This window comes from Pelobates fuscus, chromosome 3, assembly GCF_036172605.1.
Source record: "Pelobates fuscus isolate aPelFus1 chromosome 3, aPelFus1.pri, whole genome shotgun sequence".
NCBI classification, from domain to species: domain Eukaryota; kingdom Metazoa; phylum Chordata; class Amphibia; order Anura; family Pelobatidae; genus Pelobates; species Pelobates fuscus.
This window is the reverse complement of record NC_086319.1, coordinates 73,828,849-73,856,522: the sequence shown is the minus strand read 5'-3', so window position 1 is coordinate 73,856,522 and position 27,674 is coordinate 73,828,849. Positions and strand designations below refer to the sequence as shown.

Here is a 27,674-nt window from a genome sequence, read left to right as displayed (position 1 = left end):
GCGTGTGCATTCATGAATAATGACATCCTGTCCAATAAACAATACACCACGAGACAGTGTCAGACCTTTAGATTATATAGATATGTTGTGCTTCTTATTAAAGAGGGCTAAAGATGGCTAAATTATATAGCAAGGGTAAGCCAGGATATGGTCTAAAAGAATGAATGTGTATAAATTTCAAAATAATATACCGTAAGGCTATGTGTAATCTTTTATTTCATTAATAATAATTATCAAAGTTTGTCTTTAAAAATGTTTCCCTTTATACTCTAGCCATGGACACCAAACAAAAAAAGACCCCACTGATGGTATTGCCTCTCTAAGCCAAAGTGTTAGGGCCTTTGTAAAACTGCATGTATTATATATGTAAACACATTGCATTTTTAAGTATGTTATGGTGATTTTCATAGGACAGGTTTTCTGTCTATATCACACACGTGCAAAAAAATGGAGGGGTCTGAATATATTCTGAATGCTCTGAACACACATAAATACGTAATCACATGTATACATACATAGACACACAATCACACACGGTGGAACAAACATAGACAGACTCAATCTGTAACATGCATACACAGATACGTGGTAACATAGATTACACACACAGATACTGTTTGAATAAACCCCACAGTCCTCCCGAGCATCTTACATCTGTTGGCACTAATGGAAGGAGAGGAGGCTGCCATTGCAGTATTCTTGGTGTTTATTGGTGGGAAAGCCAGAGTGCTGTCAGCAGATTGCACCTCACTACTGAGAGGGTAGTGGATGCATGGAATAGCCTTCCAGCTGAAGTGGTAGAGGTTAACACAGTAAAGGAGTTTAAGCATGAGTGGGATAGGCATAAGGCTATCCTAGATATAAGATAAGACCAGGGACTAATGAAAGGATTTAGAAAATTGGGCAGACTAGATGGGCCGAATGGTTCTTATCTGCCGTCACATTCTATGTTTCTATGTTTCTAATTCTTTCCTGATTCCCCCTCACAATAACAGGCAGTGTGTGTTAGTATATCACTGCACATCTTGGCACCCACTGTTGACTTGAGACAGAAATCATGTATATAATATCTCTCAATGGGTACCCAGTCATAGGCTGAAAGTGTCAGCTGATGCTCTCAGCCTATCAGCCTCCGCCCAGGTACATCTTCTTCATCTACTTCTACTACTGCAATTCAGAGAGGTAGGAACCTGGGAGGCAGAGTTGCTGGGCACCAGAGTCCCAACTTCACAGTCAGACTGCAGCAATATGGTTTAACACTCATGCCCCATATCAGCTTAAGCTCATTTAGTGGGAGTGTTCCTTTAAGACAGTCATACATTGCACTATATGACCCACTGGGCAACCATCTTGGTCAATGCCCCAATTTGTACCAGTTGCGGTGTTAGCTGCAATGTAATTGGATTGAGTCACATGGAACCTACTTTCTTAGAAAGGATCGCAACAAATGCCTTCCAATGTTGGGAAGCAAATATTGTATTAATGTCTTTCCTTTGTGTCCCAGGTATGCAAAACGAAGATTTATATTCAAGTGATAATATCAATGATACATGGCAGTTCTCGCTGGTTGTTGATGCTTTCCTGTCATCTATTGCATTAAAACCGTGTGTTCTCATTCTGGACGGAGTCAGCGATCTATCTGGAATCCATGGAGTACCTGCTCAGCAAGTAAATCGATATTTACATTTACAGTGCACTTCACTGTCATATACATGTAAATGGAACACTGGATAATGTGCATTCTATGCATTGCTCTTCTACATTGATGTTCATTAGATGTCAAAGCTTTGTGTATGAAAATAATGCTATATACCAACCTAGGTCTTAGTAATCAGCTTTGACATTAACTGCCATTTAAAGGGGTAGTTATATTTTCTGTAGGTTATAATGTGTATAATGCAAAAAGGGTATTAGGAATGTTACAAGAGAAGGCAAGAGAGAATCTATAGCATAAGCCATAAGAAAAAAAAGATCATATTTAAAGGGATACTGTAGTCTTTAGAACAACTACAGCTTATTGTATTTTTTTCCCGGTTAGTATGATTCCCTTCTGGCTTTTTGCAGTAAATATTCTTTTTAGAGAAAATGCAGTGTTTACATTACAGCCTAGGGTACATCCACTCCTCAGATGGCTGCTAGAGGTGCTTCCTCAGGCAGTGCTGCCATTCAGTGTCTCCATTCAGAGGGTGAGGAGATGCTGATTGGCCAGGGCTTGTTCTGGCTCTGCCCCTGATCTGCCTCCTTGACAGTCTCAGCCAATCCTATGGGAATGCATTGTGATTGGCTCATAGAATCACTTCTGATGATGTCAGCCAAGCAGGCAAATCAAGGGCATAGCCAGCAGCTGCAGACTTGAACAAAAGTAAGATTTTCTATAGGTGGGCAGAGGGGCTAGATGGTGGTTTTAACACTATAGGGTCAGAAATACGTTTGTGTTCCTGACCCTATAGTTGTCCTTTAACAGTCCAAACAGACTCCTTTTATAAAACCAGGAAAAAGGAGAAAAACTGAAACCAAAAATATTACTCAAAGTCTGATAGGATTTGCTCACCATAAGAAAATATACTGTACTAGGAATACAAGTGGGAAGGTTTTGATTTACAGGGAGACCTTCATAGACTGTAAGCTTGTTTGAGCATGGTCCTCTTCAACCCTTCGTTCCTGTAAGTTTTCTTGTAATTGTCCTATTTATAGTTACCGTATTTTTCGCTCCATAAGACGCACCTCACTATAAGACGCACCTAGTTTTTAGAGGAAGAAACCCAGAAAAAAAATATTCTGAACAAACTGTCCCACAGTGTTTCTTACTATGGGACAGTTTGTACAGAATATTTTTTTTCTCCCCTGTCCCATAGTGTCCCCCCCTCCCTCTCCTCTCTCCCATTGTCTTCATCCACCCCCTCCCCATAGACTTCATCTCCCCCCCCTCCCCATAGACTTCATCTCCCCCCCCTCCCCATAAACTTCATCTCCCCCCCCTCCCCATAAACTTCATCTCCCCCCCCTCCCCATAAACTTCATCTCCCCCCCCTCCCCATAAACTTCATCTCCCCCCCCTCCCCATAAACTTCATCTCCCCCCCCTCCCCATAAACTTCATCTCCCCCCCCTCCCCATAAACTTCATCTCCCCCCCCCTCCCCATAAACTTCATCTCCCCCCCTCCCCATAAACTTCATCTCCCCCCCCTCCCCATAAACTTCATCTCCCCCCCTCCCCATAAACTTCATCTCCCCACCTCCCTATAAACTTCATCTCCCCACCTCCCTATAAACTTCATCTCCCCCCATCCCTATAAACTTCATCTCCCCCCTCCCCATAGACTTCATCTCCCCCCTCCCCATAGACTTCATCTCCCCCCCTCCCCATAGACTTCATCTCCCCCCCTCCCCATAGACTTCATCTCCCCCCCCTCCCCATAGACTTCATCTCCCCCCTCCCCATAGACTTCATCTCCCCCCCTCCCCATAGACTTCATCTCCCCCCCTCCCCATAGACTTCATCTCCCCCCCTCCCCATAGACTTCATCTCCCCCCCTCCCCATAGACTTCATCTCCCCCCCTCCCCATAGACTTCATCTCCCCCCTCCCCATAGACTTCATCCCCCCCCCTCCCCATAGACTTCATCTCCTCCCCCCCTCCTCATAGACTTCATCTCCTCCCCCCCTCCCCATAGACTTCATCTCCTCCCCCCCTCCCCATAGACTTCATCTCCTCCCCCCCTCCCCATAGACTTCATCTCCTCCCCCCCTCCCCATAGACTTCATCTCCTCCCCCCCTCCCCATAGACTTCATCAACTCCCCCCCTCCCCATAGACTTCATCAACTCCCCCCATCCCCATAGACATCATCTCCTCCCCCCATCCCATAGACTTCATCTCCTCCCCCCTCCCCATAGACTTCATCTCCTCCCCCCTCCCCATAGACTTCATCTCCTCCCCCCCTCCCCATAGACTTCATCTCCTCCCCCCCTCCCCATAGACTTCATCTCCTCCCCCCCTCCCCATAGACTTCATCTCCTCCCCCCCTCCCCATAGACTTCATCTCCTCCCCCCCTCCCCATAGACTTCATCTCCTCCCCCCCCTCCCCATAGACTTCATCTCCTCCCCCCCCTCCCCATAGACTTCATCTCCTCCCCCCCCTCCCCATAGACTTCATCTCCTCCCCCCCCTCCCCATAGACTTCATCTCCTCCCCCCCCTCCCCATAGACTTATCTCCCATACTGTCCCCCTCCCCTTGTCCCATAATTACTTACCTGTCTTGCAGCGTTGGCCGGCAGCACAGGGCGCACCGCGGTAGTGGAACTTGAATTTCATGTTCCGGTTTCCGGCGGGACTGAAAGGAAGTGCGCACTCAGCTTGTGCACACTTCCTTTCAGTCCCGCCGGAAACCGGAACATGAAATTCAAGTTCCACTACCGCGGTGCGCCCTGTGCTGCCGGCCAACGCTGCAAGACAGGTAAGTGAAGCTTCATATTCGCTCCATAAGACGCACAGACATTTCCCCTCACTTTTGAGGGGAAAAAAAGTGCGTCTTATGGAGCGAAAAATACGGTAAATCCCCCCTCTCATAATATTGTAACGCCCTACGTAATATGTTGGCGCTATATAAATGTCAATAATAATAATAATAAAAAGTATCTGTGTCATTAGAGAAGGGCCACACTAAAATACCATATTCTAAATCAGGGGTGTCCATAAGGTAGATCCCCAGATGTTTTAAAACTACAGCTTCCATGATGCTTTGTCATTCTAAAAGCATGCAAAGCATCATTGGAGCTGTAGTTCTGCAACATCTGGGGATCTACCTTTTGGCACCCCTGTTCTAAATAAAGTAAGGTATTCATTAATACTCCTTCAGGATTTATTTGTCATAGTATGTACTGTACGTGATATATAAATAAAATATACAGATATTAAAGACTTGTGGACTGCACAGTCTGCCTCTTAAAACGGTTATCTTTTATGAAAAAAACCCACTTTTTATAATTCTCAAGTGCTGTGTTATAACATTGTACACAATACAATAGAACAAAATTTTAGATTATGCTAGCTTTAGTGTACCTATAATCTTATGGAGAGTAATAAATGGGTCGCAAGAGAATACTGAGAACGGGCAGCAACTGAAATAGCCTGCCCTTCGGTTGGTCCCCGCTCAGTTCTCAAGCTGTTTTTTGCTCATCTTGTGCCATTACAGAGAGAACTTCTCTGAAACAAATCAGACTGGTCCCACCCATACGGGCAGTCCAGATCCGAAATGACAGCAAGTTCCCGCCGAAGGGCAGGCTATTTCAGCTGCTGTCCATTCTCAGAATACTCTTGCGACTTGTTTTTTTCTCTCCATAAGTTTAACCCCTTAAGGACCAAACTTCTGGAATAAAAGGGAATCATGACATGTCACACATGTCATGTGTCCTTAAGGGGTTAAAGGGTAATCCAGACGTGGACACCTTGCTCATGGTGCCTAGAGAGATATCAGCTATGCCTCACTGATGATGCCTAACAAGGCTGAAACGATCGTCTGGGGTTGCTATATCTCTCGTGCAGAGAGAACTTCCTGGCATTTCGGATCTGGACTGCCCGTATGGGTGGGACCAGTCTGATATGCTTCAGATATGTTCTCTCTGTAATGGCACAAGATGAGCTAAAACCAGCTTGAGTTCTGAGCGGGGACCCACCGAAGGGCAGGTGTCAGGGTACCTGCTGTTTCTACCTCTGTGGAGGTGAGAAACTTGGACGTTCTTCCTCGCAAAAGGGTTGAGTCACTCGTTCCTCACGGTTCCCTCGGTCGTTTACACGCCGGCCGCGAGGGATCCACTTCCTTTTATGACGCGGCGTTCAGTAGCCGAAGTCATGACGACAACCCAACCCGATCTGTCAATCAAGACCCAAGCACGAATGAGGATTCGTCGGGGGCGTGATTACCTGTTTAGAATCAGGGTATAAAAGAGGGCTTTCTACGGTTGTTCATTGCCCTGTCGTGGTTCTAGCTTGTCTAGTCACTCAGTGCTCTTGTATTCTGTTAGTTTCTTTGGTTTTGACCCGGCTTGTCTGTTCTACCTCGTTTACCTCTATTACCCTTTGACTCGGCTTGTCTCTCGTTTACCTGCTCTCTCGTTCCCTCGACCTCGGCTTGTCTCTAGACCATTCTTTTCTACTCTTACGTTAGTCCGGCCATTCTAAGGTCCGGTATACGTACCCTGTACCTGTTTGTACTCTGCGTGTTGGATCCCTGTCCCGATCCTGACATTACGACAGGGCCATGGATCCTGCAGGTACAAACACTCAGGTTGGTCCTTCCGATTCTAGATTTGATGCCATGGATCACAGAATGGACCAGATGGCTCTAGCGCTGCAAGCTTTATTATCTCGATCTAGTAATCCACCGGAGGAGATGCGAGCTACGTCCATCTCTCCTGTAAGTTCAGGTCTAGAAGTAGCCACTGTAGGTGCTTCTTCCCGTATTACACCTCCTGTACGTTATGGTGGTTCTCCGGAGAAGTGCCGTGGTTTCTTAAACCAAATTGGTATTCATTTTGAATTACAACCTCGCTCTTACCCTACAGATAGGGCAAAGGTTGGATTCATTATCACACTCCTCATTGATAAGGCTCTGAGATGGGCCAATCCTCTGTGGGAGAATGAGAATCCGTTAGTCTATAATTATAATGCCTTTGTCGCTGCTTTTAGAAGAACTTTTGACCCTCCAGGTAGAAAGGTCAATGCAGCTAGATTACTATTGCGCCTTAGACAAGATAACCAAACCCTTGTGGATTATGCACTAGAGTTCAGGTCTTTGGCGGCAGAAGTTAAGTGGAATGAACAGGCCTATATAGACGTATTTGTAAACGGATTATCTGATTTAATCCTAGACGAGGTGGCTACTAGAGAGCTCCCTGAAAATTTGGAGGATTTAATTTCCTTTATTTCTCGTATTGACGAACGTTTAAGAGAGAGACAGAACACCCGTGATAATATTCGTAGACCTTCCTTTAAATTAGCGCCTTTATTTCAAAGTCCTCAAACCACTATCCCAGTTTTTTCTGAACCTATGCAAATAGGCAATACTCGCCTCTCAGAAGAGGAGAGACAGTACAGAAGAAAGGAGGGACTGTGTATGTATTGTGGAGTAAGAGGGCACCTTCGCCTAAATTGTCCTAATCGTCCGGGAAACGCTCGCACCTAAGTTTCTCTAGAGGACAGGCCTTGGGTGTTTCTATTTTGTCCTCTATACACAATTATAAGGATCACAGGCTTCTACTACCGGTTTCTTTAGCATGGGAGAAGGGAGTAATAAAGACTATGGCATTGATAGACTCCGGAGCTGCTGAGAGCTTTATCGACCAAGTTTTTGTTTCGAAACACTCTATCCCATCTCACCTAAGAGAAACTCCCTTGACCGTTGAGGCCATAGATGGTAGACCATTATCTGAACCTGTGATTTCTCATGAGACTATACCTGTTATTTTGACTGTTGGTATCTTACACGAGGAAGATATATCCCTTATGCTTATCTCTTCCCCTTCTGTTCCTATAGTTCTGGGGTATCCATGGTTAAAGAAACATAACCCTATTATTGATTGGGAGCTAGGGGAGATAACTTCATGGGGTCAGGGTTGCCAGGACAGGTGTTTACAAAAGGTCTCACCACTTTGTATAGGTAATACACCGGTTAACTCCACCCAGTCTACAGACTTACAAATACCGTCTCGATACATAGATTTAAAGGCAGTCTTTGACAAGAAGAATGCTGATACTTTACCTCCACACAGGCCCTTTGATTGCAAGATTAATCTCCTACCTGGTACTATGCCCCCGAGGGGCAATGTATATCCTTTATCCACTAAGGAGAACTTAGTCTTAGAGGAGTATATCCGTGAGAATCTAGACAAGGGATTCATTAGGAGATCATCCTCGCCTGCCGGGGCCGGTTTTTTTTTGTGTGAATAAAAAGGATGGCACGTTAAGGCCTTGCATTGATTACCGAGGTTTGAATAAAATAACTATTAGAAATGCATACCTAATTCCCTTGATTACTGAGCTCTTTGATCGTTTAAAGGGTTCCAAGATTTTCACCAAATTAGATCTCAGAGGGGCGTATAACTTGGTGAGAATTCAGCAGGGAGACGAGTGGAAAACAGCGTTCAATACTCGATATGGGCACTATGAGTACACGGTAATGCCTTTTGGGCTCTGTAATGCACCGGCAGTATTTCAGGATCTGATCAATGAAGTTCTTAGGGAGTTTCAACAAGATTGTGTTATTGTATATTTAGATGATATACTAATGCACTCTAGAGAAATTGAGACCCACCACAGACAAGTCAGAAAGGTATTGCGCAAACTCCTACAACATGGGTTGTACTGCAAATTGGAGAAATGTAGTTTTGATCAATCTCAGATAAACTTTCTTGGTTACGTGATTTCTGGGGAAGGCTTTAAGATGGATCCGGATAAACTCCAGTCTATTTTAGATTGGCCATTACCTAGGGGTCTCAAGGCCATTCAGAGGTTTATTGGATTCTCCAATTATTATAGGCGCTTCATTAAAGGATACTCTTCCATTATTGCTCCTATTACCAATATGACCAGACAGGGGGCTGACACTAAGACTTGGTCTACTGAAGCTCTCGTTGCCTTCAAGACACTTAAGGAACTTTTTGCTTCTGCACCAATTTTAGTTCATCCCGATACAACTTTACCTTTCCTACTCGAGGTAGACGCCTCGGAGACAGGTATAGGTGCCATCTTGTCTCAAAGGTTAGGCGTGGATAAACCATTACATCCATGTGGTTTTTTTTTTCCAAGAAACTATCTGGGACTGAAAGCAGATATGATATTGGTGACAGGGAACTACTAGCTGTTATCATGGCCTTAAAGGAGTGGAGACATTTATTGGAGGGGACCTTGCATCCTGTTACTATTCTGACGGATCACAAGAACTTGTCTTATATTGGGGAGGCCAAGCGCTTATCCGCCAGACAAGCTCGTTGGTCCTTGTTCCTCACCCATTTCAATTACGTGCTCACTTATAGACCTGGTTCTAAGAACTCTAAGGCCGATGCTTTGTCTCGCCAACATGAACCTTCTACTATATCTGAGACGGTTTTCTCTTCTATAGTTCCCAAGTGCAATATTATCGCCAACACTAGCCTCAGGATTCATTCTCCGTTGCTTGCCGAGATTATGAAGCTACAACATCTGGCTCCTAGACAGAGTCCTGAGTCACAGCATTTTGTTCCTGCTGAACTCCAACTGGAACTGCTACAATGCTTTCACAATAGTAAGGTGGCTGGGCATCCTGGCATTCGTAAGACATGTTCCTTAATAGCCAAAGATTTCTGGTGGCCCACCTTACGTAAAGATATTAGGGATTTCGTCGAAGCATGTGAGGTCTGTATGAAGACTAAACGACCTCAGACGCTTCCATGTGGGCTTTTGCATCCCTTGGAAATTCCCGAGAAACCATGGACCTGTTTGGCTATGGACTTCATTGTCGATTTACCTGTTTCTAAAAAACAGACTGTGATTCTCACGGTGGTTGACAGGTTTACTAAGATGGCTCATTTCGTGCCCTTACCTAAACTTCCATCTTCCCCTGAATTGGCTGAGATATTCGCTAAAGAGATATTTCGTTTACATGGGATACCTTCCGAAATAGTTTCTGATAGAGGTTCCCAATTTGTTTCCCGTATTTGGAAGTCATTCTGCTCTCAAATGGGTATCAAATTGAATTTCTCTTCTGCCTATCATCCCCAGTCTAACGGAGCTGCTGAACGCACTAATCAAAAGATCGAACAATATTTGCGTTGTTTCGTTTCCGAACACCAAGACGATTGGGTTGGTCTGATTCCTTGGGCAGAGTTCGCACACAACAATCTCGTTTGTGATTCTACTCGTTCTAGCCCCTTTTTCATGAATTATGGCTTTCATCCCTCCATTCTTCCCTCGGTTTCTCCTTCCCAAGGAGTACCGTCGGTTGATGTTCATGTTGCCAATCTGAGGAAGTTGTGGGATCAGACTCGACAAATTATTCTGCATAATTCCATGTTGTTCAAGAAACACGCTGATAAACATAGAAGGGCGGCTCCAGTCTTTGCTCCAGGGGACAGGGTATGGTTGAGTACCAAAAACATTCGCTTGAAGGTTCCGTCTATGAAATTCGCTCCTCGTTACATTAGACCTTACAGGGTTCTGACTCGAATTAACCCAGTTGCGTATCGTCTGGCTCTTCCATCTGCCTTACGCATTCCTAACTCCTTTCATGTTTCCTTGTTGAAACCCCTAATATGTTTTCCTCCACGGCATCCTCTCCTCGCCCTGTTCAGGTTGAGGGACAAGAGGAGTATGAAATCAATTCCATCATCGATTCTCGTATCTCCCGGGGGAGGTTACAATATTTGGTTGATTGGAAGGGATATGGTCCTGAGGAGAGGTCTTGGATACCTCAGGAGGATGTGCATGCGCCTCGCCTCCGCAGGGCTTTTCACTCCCGTTTTCCATCTCGTCCCGGTTCCTTCCGCCCGGTGGGCGTTTCTGAGGGGGGGGGGGTACTGTCAGGGTACCTGCTGTTTCTACTTCTGTGGAGGTGAGAAACTTGGACGTTCTTCCTCGCAAAAGGGTTGAGTCACTCGTTCCTCGCGGTTCCCTCGGTCGTTTACACGCCGGCCGCGAGGGATCCACTTCCTTTTATGACGCGGCGTTCAGTAGCCGAAGTCATGACGACAACCCAACCCGATCTGTCAATCAAGACCCAAGCACGAATGAGGATTCGTCGGGGGCGTGATTACCTGTTTAGAATCAGGGTATAAAAGAGGGCTTTCTACGGTTGTTCATTGCCCTGTCGTGGTTCTAGCTTGTCTAGTCACTCAGTGCTCTTGTATTCTGTTAGTTTCTTTGGTTTTGACCCGGCTTGTCTGTTCTACCTCGTTTACCTCTATTACCCTTTGACTCGGCTTGTCTCTCGTTTACCTGCTCTCTCGTTCCCTTGACCTCGGCTTGTCTCTAGACCATTCTTTTCTACTCTTACGTTAGTCCGGCCATTCTAAGGTCCGGTATACGTACCCTGTACCTGTTTGTACTCTGCGTGTTGGATCCCTGTCCCGATCCTGACAGCAGGCTATTTCAGCTGCTGTCCGTTCTCAGAATACTCTTGCGACCTGTTTTTTTTTCTCTACCTATAATCTTAATTTTATTAATGACAGGAGGCGAGTATTTGCTTAAGTCTCTCTTTACTAGAACTCCACAGCAGCACAGAAAAACAACCAATCAGAAAAAAGTTAGGTACTATAAAACTCCCCTCCCCATGCATCATTTCCTCTTTCAAGCTGCGACAAAAACAGAATAAAAGGCAGAAAACACATTGGGGAAGAAACAAAGTCCTAGATACAATGAATACAATAATGTCCACCCTCCGAGAAGAACTGCCAATCCAGATAGCGTTGATGGACTGTAAACTGAAACGAGAGAAAAAAACAGAATCAAACAGGTTGGTTAGCCAGTGAAATGTACTCTGAACAAACATGTAGGAACCCAATGTAGCAACCAAAATTACCGTAACCTGTATAGATCCCAACCCTACTATGAAAAACAGACATAAGAACAAGTGACAGGTAGCAGAGACATCAAGCAGAGTTGCATACGAACCTGATCAAACCAAACTATAAAATTAAACAAGGGAGGGATAAGAATGGGCGGGAAATACTCGCCTCCTGTCATTAATAAAATTAAGATTATAGGTACACTAAAGCTAGCATAATCTACAATTTTATAACATGACAGGAGGCTTCGTATTTGCTGTTTTAACACTCAGCCAACAAATCCAACGCTCTTTGTTTCGCTGGTACCTATTCCGGGAGATACTAGAGCAATCCTAAATAGACCTTCCAACTGCGAGAAGTGACAGTAGGTGGATCGATGAAGATGCCAGCTGTCGAGGCACCCCAAAATTCGGAAAAAACACCCTCCACTGGTAGATCCATTGTACGTGGGGTTGCGACCTGTTTCCTAGCAGCCGGTCCATGAGCTGCCAAGCTGACCTAGCAGAAAAGAAAGAGGAAATAACGCATGGGGAGAGGAATTTTATAGTACCTAACTTTATTCTGATTGGTTGTTTTTTCTGTGCTGCTGTGGAGTTCTAGTAAAGAGAGACTTAAGCAAATACGAAGCCTCCTGTCATGTTATAACATTTCATAACTACAACAGTGAAACAGTACTTTCTTATTTGTCCTTTACATTGTGTGAAGCATTGCATGTGATGACTTTGGCATGCTCACATAATAATAATTTCAATATAACCAATAAAAAACAAAAATATTCTTGTATTTAATGAATAACATTAGATTGTTTTGTACACTTTAGTAAACAAACTACCATAAGAGTAATTATTATTTTACATGTAGTTCTCTGTAAAAGGTTTACTTTTTATGCTGATGACAATGCTCATAGTTCGTAAAGAATAGGTTTTTTTTCTGATGTAAATATATAAAACAAAAAAGACATGTCTTTTTATTTTTTTTTAAATAGGCAAAAGGATTTACATGGCTACCTGTCAACTTGCCACATCACTGCAAAATCATTATCACAACTACCAACTGCCACCTGTCTTACAAAAATATGGTTGAGCGCCCTGATGTTCAGGTGGCTGAGTTGGAACGTATACCCAGTGGCGTCCTGAGACTTTCCATCTTTCAGAAACAGCTAGCTATGCCAGGCAAGAAAGTTGCCCCTGATCTGCTGGAAAGGATTGTATGCAAGAAAAGAAATATCACTCCTCTCCAATTGGCAGTTCTGGCTAGTGACCTTCGCTTGTGTAGACCACTCATAGTTGAACTTCAATCAGTCGATGATTATCTGGAAGCTCTGTCCTATGAGCAGATCTGGTCTTTTCTGATACATCGTTGGGTAAAAGAATATAGTTGGACATGCGAGAGGCACAGAAAAGGAAAAAAAGCAAAACAGAATTTTGCCAGTGCAGGTAAATTAAGGGAATTGATCTGTAACCCATGTTTCAACAATCTAATTTCAAATGCACTGAATCCATCTACTAGATGTTATTGAGAAAATATATAACAGGATCAGAGGTTCAGATTTTTTGGGGGGAACCTAAAAATCTGTAGAAAGGTACACAAAGACAATGGATAACGATAAACAGGTTGACACAATCTGCCAATTAAATAATTTGCTGCACAGGGTAATTAAAGGCATGGTCCCAAGGTGTACCCTTAAATTCTCAGCAGCCAATCCAAGGAGTAGATAGGCAATGACAGGAAGCATGTCAAGAGATGTGGATAGATAATACAGGAAGCAGGATGAGAACTGAAAGCAAATGATGAGAGGCAGACACTAAAACAATTAAGCATGTGGTTGGAGATGTGACTGGTGGATGTGATTTTTATAACTACTAGAACAAAAATAATCTCTGAAAATACTTTAAAAGAGATTATCGTTAATTGTATCTTTTGATTTAGACTATCCAGGAAAATATATGCATGTGCTGTGACATTATATATATATAGGTATAGTCCCAGGCAGGACTGGGATAAGGTTGTTTAAAATTAAGTTCATGCCAAAGCAGTGTGTATGATGATAAACACAAAAGAAAGTAAATTCTGGCATAAATATTGACTGGAAAACAAAGGTTTAAACCCAATAAAAACGGATCCCAAATCCATATTAAACCAAAAATGCGATTTGGAAGCACATTTATCAGTCTTTTTTAATGATGATTTCTAACCCTGTTAGTCATTAAAAAGAGAAATTAAATAAAAGGCAATATGAGCCCCATATTAGTGCAAGGGAGGTTTTAAACTGATGCTGATATAGTTCACCAAGTAAAATTGTCCAACTCCGCTATATTCCTAACTTTGCTGTTCTAGCCTAAATCGGATCTTGAATGCACCACAATTCAAAATGTGAAAATCATAATTTGTGATCAACATGTATTTTAGAATTTTGAGTCGTGGCATGGTATCACAGTATGACAGATTGGAACCTACTTTCTCAGATTATGAAGATTACGAAGGTGATAGCCATGCATGTTTGAAACTCAATTTTTCCCCAACATGTACACATAATATATAATGATTTCTTACAGAATTGAGAGAAATGAAAGGCTGGGTATTGGACGTCTTGTGCTTACTTTGTGTGTCACGCTGTGGATTAAGTGATGATGATATTCTCCATCTTTTGAGAATTATGGGTTACCGAGATCAGTATGAAGTGACATCGCTCCATTGGGCTGCTTTTCGCGCAGCAAGCTGGAAATGGATTCAGGAGAAACCCGATGGATTGTTACATATTAGTCACAGATCTGGTCAAGACGCCATTGACCACTTATTGCTTGGTAAGACACATGAACGTATGCTGTTTATAATACTCACTTGAAATAGCAGAACAGCATGCAATAAATATGCCTCTCTGCTTCTCTGAGCCTATTAAAAACAATGGACTGATTTAAAAAAAAACATCAGGGGTTACCACAGTTAAACAACCACATGTACAACTTAACCCCTTAAGGACACGTGACATGTCATGATTCCCTTTTATTCCAGAAGTCTGGTCCTTAAGGGGTTAAAGAGGTTACGCCTCATCGGTATGTGTTACTTAAGCCTGTATAATTACCCTAACATAGCATTCTGAGTGAGATTATCACCGCTGTCCCTCCTTGTATTTCAATGCACTTTACAAGAGAGAGATTTAGCATCCTTGTTCGGGAAGATAAACAACTATGTCTACAATGATGTATTGTTTGTAGTAATACACTGAAGAAGTCACCGGATAATTCTATAAAGTTTTGTTCTAAGAATATCACAATCTATTATTTCTGGTTTTGCCTATTTTCAATATTTCCTTTTTAAATATATGTTATTTGCGTTACCTAGAAACCTTTCTTATATTTTAACCTTACCATATTTCTGAACATTGGAAGCCTGGGTGATGTTCAAAGGAGATGGGCAACACTGAAAATAGCATGGCTTGTACAAGAAAGGGGCACATCAGTCTGGTGTGAACACATGTCAGACTGATTGCCAGTCATGCTGACTAGCACCAGTGAAGGCAGTACACATGCAAAGCGCTGTTAAAGTGCTCTGCTCATGGGCTGAATGTCCATGGGACTTGGTCTCTAATGTTCCAATATGTGGGACACCAGAGAGCAAACTGGAGGATAGATCCCCAAATTTAGGACTAACCCACTGAACCTGGGACTGTTGGTGGGTATGCCCTCTATTGTAGAAGGAAGTCTAGAAAAGTATAAATGGGGAAATCATTAATAAAAGATAGCATTTCTCTGCAGGTACTTCTGTGCCGACAAATGACAACATGGATAATACATTCCAGAATACCATGAACATTAAAAGAAGACGCATTCACCAACTTCTTATTAAGTACTTCATGCAATTGGGTTTATCAAGGCGAGTGTATGAAGAAGTTCCTTGGCATCTGAAGATGATTGGCAACTTAAGTGAAATGTGTGGATTCCTATTAAATACACGGTATGCAATATTTCTCCGAAGCATTAAACGATCATTTTTTACTCTTTTTTTTTTAATAGCTGTGGATCACCTCCAAGATTAAATACCAGATCAAGGAATTGAAATATATACATATAAAATAAATATATATATATATATGTAAATATAAGTTGTTTCCGTTGTTTGTATATTTTGTGACAGGAACCTTGTTTTCTGTAGATAGCTAAGTGTGAGGTGTCTACTTCTATCTTCTTAGCCGTATGACCTCATTAGTCTTTTTTTCCCCCATTACAGTGTATCTCTGATCTATTAAAATCTCTTTGCAATATATTTTGGAGTGTGATATTATTTTTTTTATCTTTTTGAAAAGAAATATATACATGATGTAAAAGTAAAAATAGGCTGAAATGAGATTGGGTTACTTTTTCTCTCAAAAAAAAGGTTTCCCAGTCTGGACCTTTAGTTTAGTTGTAGGATTTCAATGTTCTCACGGTATGTTCCATCTAAAATGTAGCACGTGAGAAGATGATTGTGTTACATACTTAGGATAGAGTTTCCATATAGCCTTGTATAGGTACTTCCCTTGGAGATCCTCAGTAAGTGGCCTTCAGGCAAGTTGCTTCTAATGGGAATCTAGCTTTCAAGAGATAATCAAAATGCTCTTGTCCCTTACCATTTTTGTAGCTATCGTACTATATTATCCTTATTAATTGTGAAGTAACAGAGAAGAAAGGGAAGTCCTAAACCCATTTTTAATTCATCCGCTGTCTAATAAATCTTTTTTCATTCTAGATATTTAGATTGCATCTCAAGAAGTACAAGGTTTGGATACCAGATGAAGATGGATTTTATTAACTTCTGGCATTTTCTCTCCGCGTCTGGGAAGGATTTAGCTTTGAAGTACAATCTGATGATTGGCAATAATGCAGGTGACATTTATGTATTGTAAAGTTTGAGTGACTGCCACTGGAGGTGTTACTAGGCTTTTCTCTGAATTAAAAGCCTGCAGGAACATACTCTACACACCACATTAAGCTGTAGTTGTTTTGGTGACTATAACGTCCCTTTATTGTAGTAAAAACCTGGAATTTTTTAATCTTGTCAAGTTGGACTTTATATAGCTCAAAGACACTGTATATGTCAATGTCATTTTTCAGAGGAAATGAACATGCGCGAGCTGACTGATCGCTGTAGAGTCGTTTGCTTCGCTGCCCAGTGCCTGAACAATATTGGGAAGACAAGTGAAGCAGAGAAAATGCTGTCATCTGTTGTAAGTCGTCTGGAAAACGTAAGTAGAATTGCTAAAGATTTCTATTACAATATGTAATCAAGTATTTCAATATGAGCTGCTGTTTCTCTCCAGGCCAGGGGAGGGCTGGCAGCCTTAGGCCTGGGGGGCAAAACCAGTCAAGTGGCCCATTGCGCCATCAAATCAGTTCACCATCCATGCCCACCTTTTCCTGGTTTTATAACGGATATTGATGTTATGCTAATCCGTAGCTCTTTGCCATACCCGCTCCTTCACGGCTCTGACTTTCAATGTTGTCAGAGCACAGGCTGAGAATCTCTGAGCCTGTGCTCCGACTCACTAACTGAGCACCGGAACCACGAGGGAGAGGATATGATCTGACTGCACCTACTGCTGGTGCGCACCAGTGGACCACCAGCGAATCGTTTAAATTAAATATGCTGGTGTACCCAACTTGTGAGCTGTGTTGGCCGCCGGGTGCCTCTGTTGTCATGGCACCCTGCGTGACCGCACAGCTTGCCCACCCCAACGGCTGGCCCTGCTGACACACACTGACGTTACTACTTAGACATCCCTCAATATTAATACAGACATCAGAGTAAATACCAATAAACTGTGGAAACAGCGCTGATCCCCCCCCACATTTATAAAGGTTTGCTTAGAGGATTTATTGTAAGATTAAATCATGCCTCCTCCTCTCTCTCCCCCATGCGCTGCTCTGTAGGCTGGGAGGAAGTGAAGAGTAACCAGTCTCCCAGCACAACGCCACCTGTGGCTGCATGGGGAACAGCTGTTTAATGTAATGCTTGCAGGACGGCCAGCTGCCCCATAACCTCTTTGTTTCCGTCTCTGCAAAGGGCTCCAGGCACTGCTTGTTGTGAGTGTGAGCAGGGCCGGCCTTAGGCATTTAGACGCCCTGTGCGAAAAATCTTCACAGCGCCCCCCCGTCATCCATGTATGCTGTAATGTTTGTGTTGTCTGTGTATGTGATAGTAGGTGTGATGACTGTGTGTGATATGTATGCTATGTGTGATATTTGTAATGGGTGTATTAACAGTGTGTGATATGCGTGTATTGGTTGCATGTGACACGCACACACACACACACACAGAGTCAGACGGCCATACACACACACACAGGAAGACATCCACACACACACACACAGGCAGACAGTCATACACACACACAGACACACAAAGGCAGACAGTCACACACACACACACACAGACACACAAAGGCAGACAGTCTCACACACACACACACACACAGACACACACAGGCAGACAGTCAGTCATACACACAGACACAGACAGTAATACACACAGACACACACAGAGGCAGACAGTAATACACACATACACACACACAGTCATACACACAGACACACAGAGGCAGACAGTCATACACACACACACACAGAGCAGACAGTCATACACACACACACAGACAGTAATACACACACACACACAGGCAGACAGTCATACACACACACACAGACAGTAATACACACACACACACACAGGCAGACAGTCATACACACAGACACACAGAGGCAGACAGTCATACACACAGACAGTAATACACACACACACACACACACAGGCAGACAGTCATACACACAGACACACAGAGGCAGACAGTCATACACACACACACACACACACACACAGAGACAGTAATACACACACACAGGCAGACAGTCATACACACAGACAGTAATACACACAGACAGAGAGTCACACTCACCTGACAATCACACAGTTACCTGTGGAGTTCATTGTGGAGGCAGTGCAGCTCCTGGTGACTGTTTGGTAGGGAAGCAGGGACTCCTTCCTGCTTCCCCTGCATCAGTTTTCCGGCGCTTTTAGCTCCGCCCCCGCCGCACGGTAAGCTCCGCCCCCGCCGGAAATGTAAAAAAAAAAAATTAATTAATTTTTTTTTTTAATCCCGGCCGGCTGTGCGGCCGCACGGCGCCCCCTGCTCCATGGCGCCCTATGCGGCCGCACAGCTCGCACACCCCTAAGGCCGGCCCTGAGTGTGAGCCACTGTAAATTAGGGGCAGAGGGCAGAGGGCACTTGCACTGCGGTCAAGACGGGTCTGGGCAGGAGGAGAGTGCAGTGCAATCAGTGAACTCCCCTCCTGTGGGTCACCAGTAGACTGGTGCACCTGCCCAGGATCAGAGCAAGGATTTTTGCCGCCCTAGACAAAATATAAATTTGCCGCCCCCCCATGTGACATCACAATGCCCCACCCATATGTTCTGCCATATGAACTAACGCCAGTGCTGCACACAGTGTGTGTTTACATTAAAAAGCCTGCAGGGACCAGCTATAGACACCACAACCACTTCATTAAGCTATAATGTCCCTTTAATGTGAGGTAAATTATAGATTAGTGTCACTAATAATATACTAGATTGCCTACTTACAATTAGATGAGGATGATGGGCTGCAGTTTGGCTCCACTGATCTGGTGTAGAACAGGATCTCTGGAGGCTGTTTGCAACTGTGGTCACAAAATTCAGTGTTCTGGGAGAATTAGAAGCAGCTCCATTTTTTTGGGCTCAAGGTCTGGGCCCCAGGGCCTGACGGTGAGTATGCCCATAAGGCCCACTCATAAGTCCACTTATATGTTCCACCCACCCATGAGTTCCCTCACAGGGAGTGGAGTGTGTAGGGGATGTGTTATGAGTTATTGTAGAGGATCTAATGTGTGCTTATGGTATGTAGTGTATAGGGATACCAGTTTGTGCAGGTGATGCAGTGTGTTTGTGTGTAGTGGAATCAGTGTGTATTTGTGTATAAGGGATGTATTATGTGTTTCTGGTTGTGTGTAAGGGATGCATTGTGTGAATCTGTGTTTGTATGCGTAAGGGATGCAAGGTGTGTGTCTGTATGTGTGTGCATTGAGTGTAAGAGATGCATTGTGTTTCTGTGTGTATGTAAGAAAAGCAGTGTGTGTGTGTGTCTGCATTGTCTGTTTCTGTGTATGTGTGCAAAGGATGCATTGTCTTTGTGTGCAAAGGATGCATTGTCTTTGTGTGCAAAGGATGCATTGTCTTTGTGTGCAAAGGATGCATTGTCTTTGTGTGTAAGGGTTGCATTGTGTGTGTGTGTAATGGATGCATTGTGTGTTTCTCTGTGTGTAAGGGAAGCATGTTGTGTTTGTGTGTATAGGGATGCATTGTGTGTTTCTGTGTATATATAGGGATGCATTGTGTGTGTGTGTGCGCATAGTGTGAAAGAGCTCCCTGTGTTGCCCCCCTGTCCTATAGAGCTGTCCCTTCTGTCCCTTAGAGCTTCTTAACCCTCCTACTTCTTCTTACTCCCCCTTCTTCTTCTTACCCTCTTCTTCTTACATCCCCCTTCTTCTTACCATCTTCTTCTTACTTCCCCCTCTTCTTCTTACTTCCCCCTCTTCTTCTTACTTCCCCCCCTTCTTCTTACTTCCCCCTCTTCTTCTTACTTCCCCCTATTCTTCTTACTTCCCCCTCTTCTTCTTACTTCCCTCTCTTCTTCTTACTTCCCCCTCTTCTTCTTACTTCCCCCTCTTCTTCTTACTTCCCCCTCTTTTTCTTATCTCCCCTCCTTCTTACTCCTCCCTCCTTCTTATTCCCCATCTCCCTCTTCTTATTCCCCATCTCTCTCTTCTTATTCCCCATCTCCCTCTTCTTATTCCCCCCTCCCCTCTTCTTATTCCCCCCTCCCCTCTTCTTATTCCCCCCTCCCCTCTTCTTACTCCCCCCTCCCCTCTTCTTACTCCGCCTCCCCTCTTCTTACTCCCCCCTCCCCTCTTCTTACTCCCCCCCTCCCCTCTTCTTACTCCCCCTCCCCTCTTCTTATTCCCCCCTCCCTTCTTCTTATTCCCCCCTCCCCTCTTCTTATTCCCCCCTCCCCTCTTCTTATTCCCCCCCTCCCCTCTTCTTATTCCCCCCTCCCCTCTTCTTATTCCCCCCTCCCCTCTTCTTATTCCCCCCTCCCCTCTTCTTATTCCCCCCCTCCCCTCTTCTTATTCCCCCCTCCCCTCTTCTTATTCCCCCCCTCCCCCCTTCTTACTCCCCCTCCCCTCTTCTTATTCCCCCCTTCTTACTCCCCCTCCCCTCTTCTTATTCCCCCCTTCTTACTCCCCCTCCCCTCTTCTTATTCCCCACCTCCCCTGTAGCGTGGCCGAGCTGCTTTCCAGTCCGCAGTGCCCGGCCGGAGTGATGGGAAGGTGCACACTGAGTGTGCACCTTCCTGTCAGTCCGGCCGGTTACAGGAAACAGGAACTCCGCGCGGAACAGGAGTTTCTGTTTCCTGTAACCGGCCGGACTGAGAGGAAGGTGCACACTCAGAGTGCACCTTCCCATCACTCCGGCCGGGACCGCGGACCGGAGACCAGCTCGGCCACGCTACAGGGGAGGGGAGGGAGGGAAAAGCTGCTGCAGCCGTCTGAGCGCTCTTTACAGAGTGCTCGGCGGCTGCAGCATTTAAAGGGCCGGCCCACCGCGGCCGGTCCTAAAAGAATTTCGGGTGGCCTGGGGGGCAATTGCCTCCCTGCCCCCCGGCCCAGCCCGCCCCTGCTCCAGGCCCTGGTGTCTGTCAAAGAAATGAAGATGTATACAATGTTCACCCTGCACATTTTGAGTTAATTCATTAAACTAGGCATTATTTTCTGCAATTAACAATTTCATATTTGGTCCATTTTGGTACTGGGACTTGTCCATTGGAGCACCCTGGATTCCTTGATGAAGGGTTGAGTGCACTTCCATCATTTCTTTATAATTCATTAAATTAGGTAATTTTCAAGGTAATTGCACATTTTGGGACAAAATAGCCAATTGGAAAAGTCTTTAACTGCTTTGTTTTTTTCAGCTCAGCTATTTTGATGTAAAATGTGCAATTCATTGCGAGTCTTCAACAATTCTATTTTAGTAAATAAACCCTAATTAAGGTTGGTGGAGTTTGTGTGGTTTTCATGCCGTTTAGTGATATTTTAAGTAATCTTTAGGTTTAAGGTTTGCCACCTTTGTTGGGAAAAAAATACCGGCCATGCTAATGTTCATAATGAATTATGTATGCGTGACATCACAGGACACAATGTCACTGGATATTATGTAAGAACATTGGGAGTACCGTAACATAAGAGGAAAATAAATAATTACAATGTGTACTATGTCTGACTGTGTGTGTAGCATTGTGTATGTGTAGCAGTGAGTGTAAGCGTGCATACTGTGTTAGAGTGTAGGTGTAGTATTGTGTGTATGCCATATCTGAGTGTGTATGATGTGTGTGTCATTGTGTCTATACCATATCTGATTGTGTATGCTGTGTGTGTGTTTGTGGCAGTGTGTCATTATGTGTATACCGTGTCTGATTGCAGGAGTAGTCATACAGAGAAATACAGACATACATTGACATACAGATGCAGGGATACAGTCATACACAGACATAAACCAGGTCCTATTTGACTCAAATAGCTGTTTTATTGGAGCAAAAAAGAGCAGTATTGTTTTGGCCTACACAGATAAATATATATATATATCGAAATACAGTTAGAATGAAATTATTAATCTATATATAATCTTTTTTTAAAAATTTCATTGTTTTATTTATTTTCTGTTATGTATTTATTTTATAAAATATATATATATATATATATATATATATATATATATATAAAATATATATAATTATTGCATCTCCTGGCAAAAGTTCTGTAATAGAACTGAAAGGTTGATACTTTGTGGCAGTTGCTGAATAAAAGCTAAGTTATTTTTTTCACCATACCCTTATGAAGTCCTTGGAGTGCTATTTTCTATTTTCCTGTTTATATCATTTTGCTTTATCAGCACCGGGCTTTAATATAAGACTACTGGAGGGCAAGTATTTGGACATTTTTATATATATATATGTGTGTGTGTATATAGAAAATACTGTTTAAAGACAGCACTCCAGGTACTTAGAAATATGGTGAAAAAAAAACGTATCTTTTATTCAGCACCTGCCACAGTGAATAAACGTTTTAGTTCTCTACTGGAACTTTTGTCAGGATAATAATATATGTATAATGATATATGATATATATCTTTTTTGCTTTAAAAAAAAAAAAAAAAAAAATATATATATATATATATACAGGGAGTGCAGAATTATTAGGCAAATGAGTATTTTGACCACATCATCCTCTTTATGCATGTTGTCTTACTCCAAGCTGTATAGGCTTGAAAGCCTACTACCAATTAAGCATATTAGGTGATGTGCATCGATGTAATGAGAAGGGGTGTGGTCTAATGACATCAACACCCTATATCAGGTGTGCATAATTATTAGGCAACTTCCTTTCCTTTGGCAAAATGGGTCAAAAGAAGGACTTGACAGGCTCAGAAAAGTCAAAAATAGTGAGATATCTTGCAGAGGGATGCAGCACTCTTAAAATTGCAAAGCTTCTGAAGCGTGATCATCGAACAATCAAGCGTTTCATTCAAAATAGTCAACAGGGTCGCAAGAAGCGTGTGGAGAAACCAAGGCGCAAAATAACTGCCCATGAACTGAGAAAAGTCAAGCGTGCAGCTGCCAAGATGCCACTTGCCACCAGTTTGGCCATATTTCAGAGCTGCAACATCACTGGAGTGCCCAAAAGCACAAGGTGTGCAATACTCAGAGACATGGCCAAGGTAAGAAAGGCTGAAAGACGACCACCACTGAACAAGACACACAAGCTGAAACGTCAAGACTGGGCCAAGAAATATCTCAAGACTGATTTTTCTAAGGTTTTATGGACTGATGAAATGAGAGTGAGTCTTGATGGGCCAGATGGATGGATTGGTAAAGGGCAGAGAGCTCCAGTCCGACTCAGACGCCAGCAAGGTGGAGGTGGAGTACTGGTTTGGGCTGGTATCATCAAAGATGAGCTTGTGGGGCCTTTTCGGGTTGAGGATGGAGTCAAGCTCAACTCCCAGTCCTACTGCCAGTTTCTGGAAGACACCTTCTTCAAGCAGTGGTACAGGAATAAGTCTGCATCCTTCAAGAAAAACATGATTTTCATGCAGGACAATGCTCCATCACACGCGTCCAAGTACTCCACAGCGTGGCTGGCAAGAAAGGGTATAAAAGAAGAAAATCTAATGACATGGCCTCCTTGTTCACCTGATCTGAACCCCATTGAGAACCTGTGGTCCATCATCAAATGTGAGATTTACAAGGAGGGAAAACAGTACACCTCTCTGAACAGTGTCTGGGAGGCTGTGGTTGCTGCTGCACGCAATGTTGATGGTGAACAGATCAAAACACTGACAGAATCCATGGATGGCAGGCTTTTGAGTGTCCTTGCAAAGAAAGGTGGCTATATTGGTCACTGATTTGATTTTGTTATGTTTTTGAATGTCAGAAATGTATATTTGTGAATGTTGAGATGTTATATTGGTTTCACTGGTAAAAATAAATAATTGAAATGGGTATATATTTGTTTTTTGTTAAGTTGCCTAATAATTATGCACAGTAATAGTCACCTGCACACACAGATATCCCCCTAAAATAGCTATAACTAAAAACAAACTAAAAACTACTTCCAAAAATATTCAGCTTTGATATTAATGAGTTTTTTGGGTTCATTGAGAACATGTTTGTTGTTCAATAATAAAATTAATCCTCAAAAATACAACTTGCCTAATAATTCTGCACTCCCTGTATATATATATATAAAATTCAGGGCATTTGGGGGAGGCAGTCCCCCAGAAGCAGATCGCAGCATAAGTGTGTACACGGGCACTGGGCCTCCAAACCATTACTGTGTTCCATGCCTCCGCAACGGCTTTTAAGCCCATTAAAAGCGGGACACCATGGAACACCGTAAAGCGCTAAGGGGTTAAGGGAATAAGCTACAAATCCCCTGTTGCACAAGAGTTTATGGAATAAGACCAGACCAGAATGATAGGCCTCTGAGTAGTGGCGCCTCTTTCTCTGTCAGCGAGGAGTCTGCCTGCAGCAACCCCAGCATTTTTAGAGGTGAGTATTAACTTTTTCTTTTTTTCTTTGCATGGTGCTTTAAATTAGCTGGAGTCATTTCTTGCCTATACTATCCCTTGAACTGAAATAGACATACATATATATGCTATTTATTAAAGTTCTGGGATACTGTTAAACCATTACTAGTTTCCTGTTGTTTCCTTGAATTTGCTGAGGTGTTCCAGGAAGATACACTTCAGAATAAGATGTGATGTTGCTCTGTTTAGAATTGTTGATGTGTGTATATATAATGCCAAAGTATCACAGTATAACCGTATACAATTATACCTATACATTGTATACCTAGGGAACACTCCCCCCCTCCCAACACCAACATGCTGGCTTCATCCCTTACTTCTTCTTCTTTTTTTTTTTTGTCAATCTCTTTTTATTAAAATTTTCATTTTTATCGTGGCAATGTAGGATAAGTTACAGAAATAAAGCATAGTAAACGTATGCACATACACATAAAAACAGGTTGTACATTTGGCAGTAACTAGGCATTTATCACATGTGTTTCAATCCAACATTGGTACATTTAACAGGAGTGTGTGAAATGCTTAGGGAGAATGGCCGTGTGGAACGGGAGGTCTTAAATGTAACCCAGGTGGGTTGTTATCATGTGGCCTTCTTCTAGATGTGCCCCTAACCAAAGGGGTGTCGGGGGGGTGAGGGCTGTCAGTGGAGTGGTATAACTCTTCTTACCATAGGGGCATGCCCCCAAGATTCTGGGTGCCAGATGGTGTAATTGCTAGCCAGTAGGCTCTCTAACATAGTGAAACAATTAAACTGGGTATAAATCAAACATCATCGAAACAGTATATAAATGTTCGGGCTGCAGCTGTGTAAATTGGCTCCCGATGAATTCAGGTTCATGGTTGCGAATTCAAGTGGTCTAGAGATGTGGATGGTCCTACCTGCCTGGGAACCCGGATGTCTGTGCTGGATCGTTGGTCGTTAGCCTGTTTAAGACCAGGGAGGCCTGGCCTTAACCCCTTAAGGACACATGACATGTGTGACATGTCATGATTCCCTTTTATTCCAGAAGTTTGGTCCTTAAGGGGTTAAAGAAGGTCGGTGACTCCGCCAGTGTGGATATCTTGTGTACAGTCCCCTTGTGTGTGACCACCAGGAACTTGGGGGATCTCCAACGGTATTCCATTCCCACTTCTGTCAGGATGCTGGTGATGGGGTTCAGAGATCTTCGCCATTGTAGCGTGGATCTGGTTAGGTCCTGGTAGATTGAGAGACACTCTCCTTTCGAATGTTAATTGTTAATGGCATATTGCCACGGAGTGCTGTCATCAGGAGTCTTTTGTCCTGTGAGGTAGAGCAATGCACGAACCATATTTTTTTTTTTTAAAATTCTTTATTTTTGTCATATTTTATAATGTTTTCAATGTCAATGGGGTGGGGGTACAGAAAAGAACAAGGGAATAAAATTATTGTTACAGAGGTCAAACAGCTTATTTACCATTGTGATGACAATCGTACATAATATACATGCAAGGTGAGGTTTTTCATTGGTTGCAATATCATACGTATGTTGGTACTTTTGTGCTATCCATGCGACATTTGTTGCTGTGCTGATTCTAAGGGTTAGGGAGGGGTACAAAATAGAAAGGGGAGGGGGTACGGGTACCCTTGTTTGTTTATTTTTAGTTTTTTTTTTTTTTTTTAAATTCTTTAATTTTGTCATATTTTATAACGTGTTCATTGTCATTGGGGTGGGGGTACAGAAGGAAACAAGGGAGTAAGATTATTATTATTACAAAGATCAAAAAGCTTAATTACCATGTGAATGACAGACGTACATGAGATACTTATAAGATAAGGTCTTTCATTGGTTACGTTATTAGATGTTTGTTAGTACGTTTGTACTACATATGTAACATTTGTTGCTGCTTTGGTTCTAAGGGTTAGGGGAGGGTACAGAACTAGGAAGGGGAGGGGGTACGGTTGCCCTATTCGATTTTGCTGTAATTATCCCACATAAGTGGGGGTGTGGTAACATGCGGGGAATTTCGGGGAGGGTTGGTGGTATATATTTCACCCCCAAGCATTCTGGAAGGTTTTCCCGTATAGTCACCCGCTTGTCCGTCATATGTGTTGTCGTTATGCATCATTGGGAAGGGTTTGGTCTCTCAACGGGGTGTTGAAAGCGAGAGTGTTAGTGTGGCGGGGAGGGGGTGCAATATCGATAGTGGGTGGGCCTTGGTTGTCTTGGTGTATATCAGCGTTATCTATTGCACGCCCGTATGGCTTGATGCGTCTCTGTGGTTTCTAGGGAGTCCTTGTTGCGTTCCGGTAGTAGTCATTCTATTATCTCCCTCCCTCCTCCCGCGTCTCCCTCTGCGGTTCCCAGAAAAGATGCGTTTGGTCGTTGTGAGTTATGGTGTAGAAAGTCTGTTTTTTGTTTCATGGGGTCAGTTCTAGACCTGAGTCACAAGCGTCTTTTGTAGTTTGGGTTTGCGTGTGTTCGGGTTTGTGTGTCATGATATAGTGGGGATTCTAAGTATCTGAGCCTGGTATCGGGGTGAGGTAATGGTGTCCTGGGTGGGGAGTAAGTCTTTGGAGAGTTCTCCCCGGTGGGGGGTGCTTTGGGTGGTTAGGTAGGGTGAGGTACGGCACGGGATCCCAGCCCGATATTCCCGGTGGGGTTAGGCGGTGGGTATGTTCTATGGGGACCTTACAGTTAGTGGGTCATTTTAATCGTGTGTATTGGTGGGCCCATATTCCAGGAGTGGCTGGTCTGTTGTTGCGTATGTTAGCGCTACCATGGTAGTGTGGTGTCTCCCTCGATCCATGGGTCCCAGATTTTGTGGAAGCGTCGAGGTGTGTCATGGATCAAGGACGTAAGTTTGTCCATTTGTATGTGATCTAATATTTTTTTGGTGATGATCGTTGGTGAAGGGATTCGAGTGGTCGACCATAGTTCCGCTATTGCTCTCCTTGTTGCAAGGGCGA

At 43.4% G+C, this 27,674-nt stretch overlaps 1 protein-coding gene across 1 annotated transcript in view; it reads left to right on the top strand.

Moving 5' to 3' along the window:
* The first annotated feature begins 1,610 nt into the window (after positions 1-1,610).
* Positions 1,611-27,674, top strand: part of LOC134602379 (putative tetratricopeptide repeat protein 41) — a 45,760-nt gene continuing 19,696 nt past the window's right edge. Inside the window, exons 1-6 of the mRNA XM_063447210.1 lie at positions 1,611-1,668; positions 12,525-12,975; positions 14,095-14,343; positions 15,295-15,493; positions 16,265-16,401; positions 16,630-16,760. Coding sequence (XP_063303280.1) covers positions 12,615-12,975; positions 14,095-14,343; positions 15,295-15,493; positions 16,265-16,401; positions 16,630-16,760 — 1,077 coding nt within the window. The 5' untranslated portion in view covers positions 1,611-1,668; positions 12,525-12,614. The remainder of the gene's footprint in view (positions 1,669-12,524; positions 12,976-14,094; positions 14,344-15,294; positions 15,494-16,264; positions 16,402-16,629; positions 16,761-27,674) is intronic.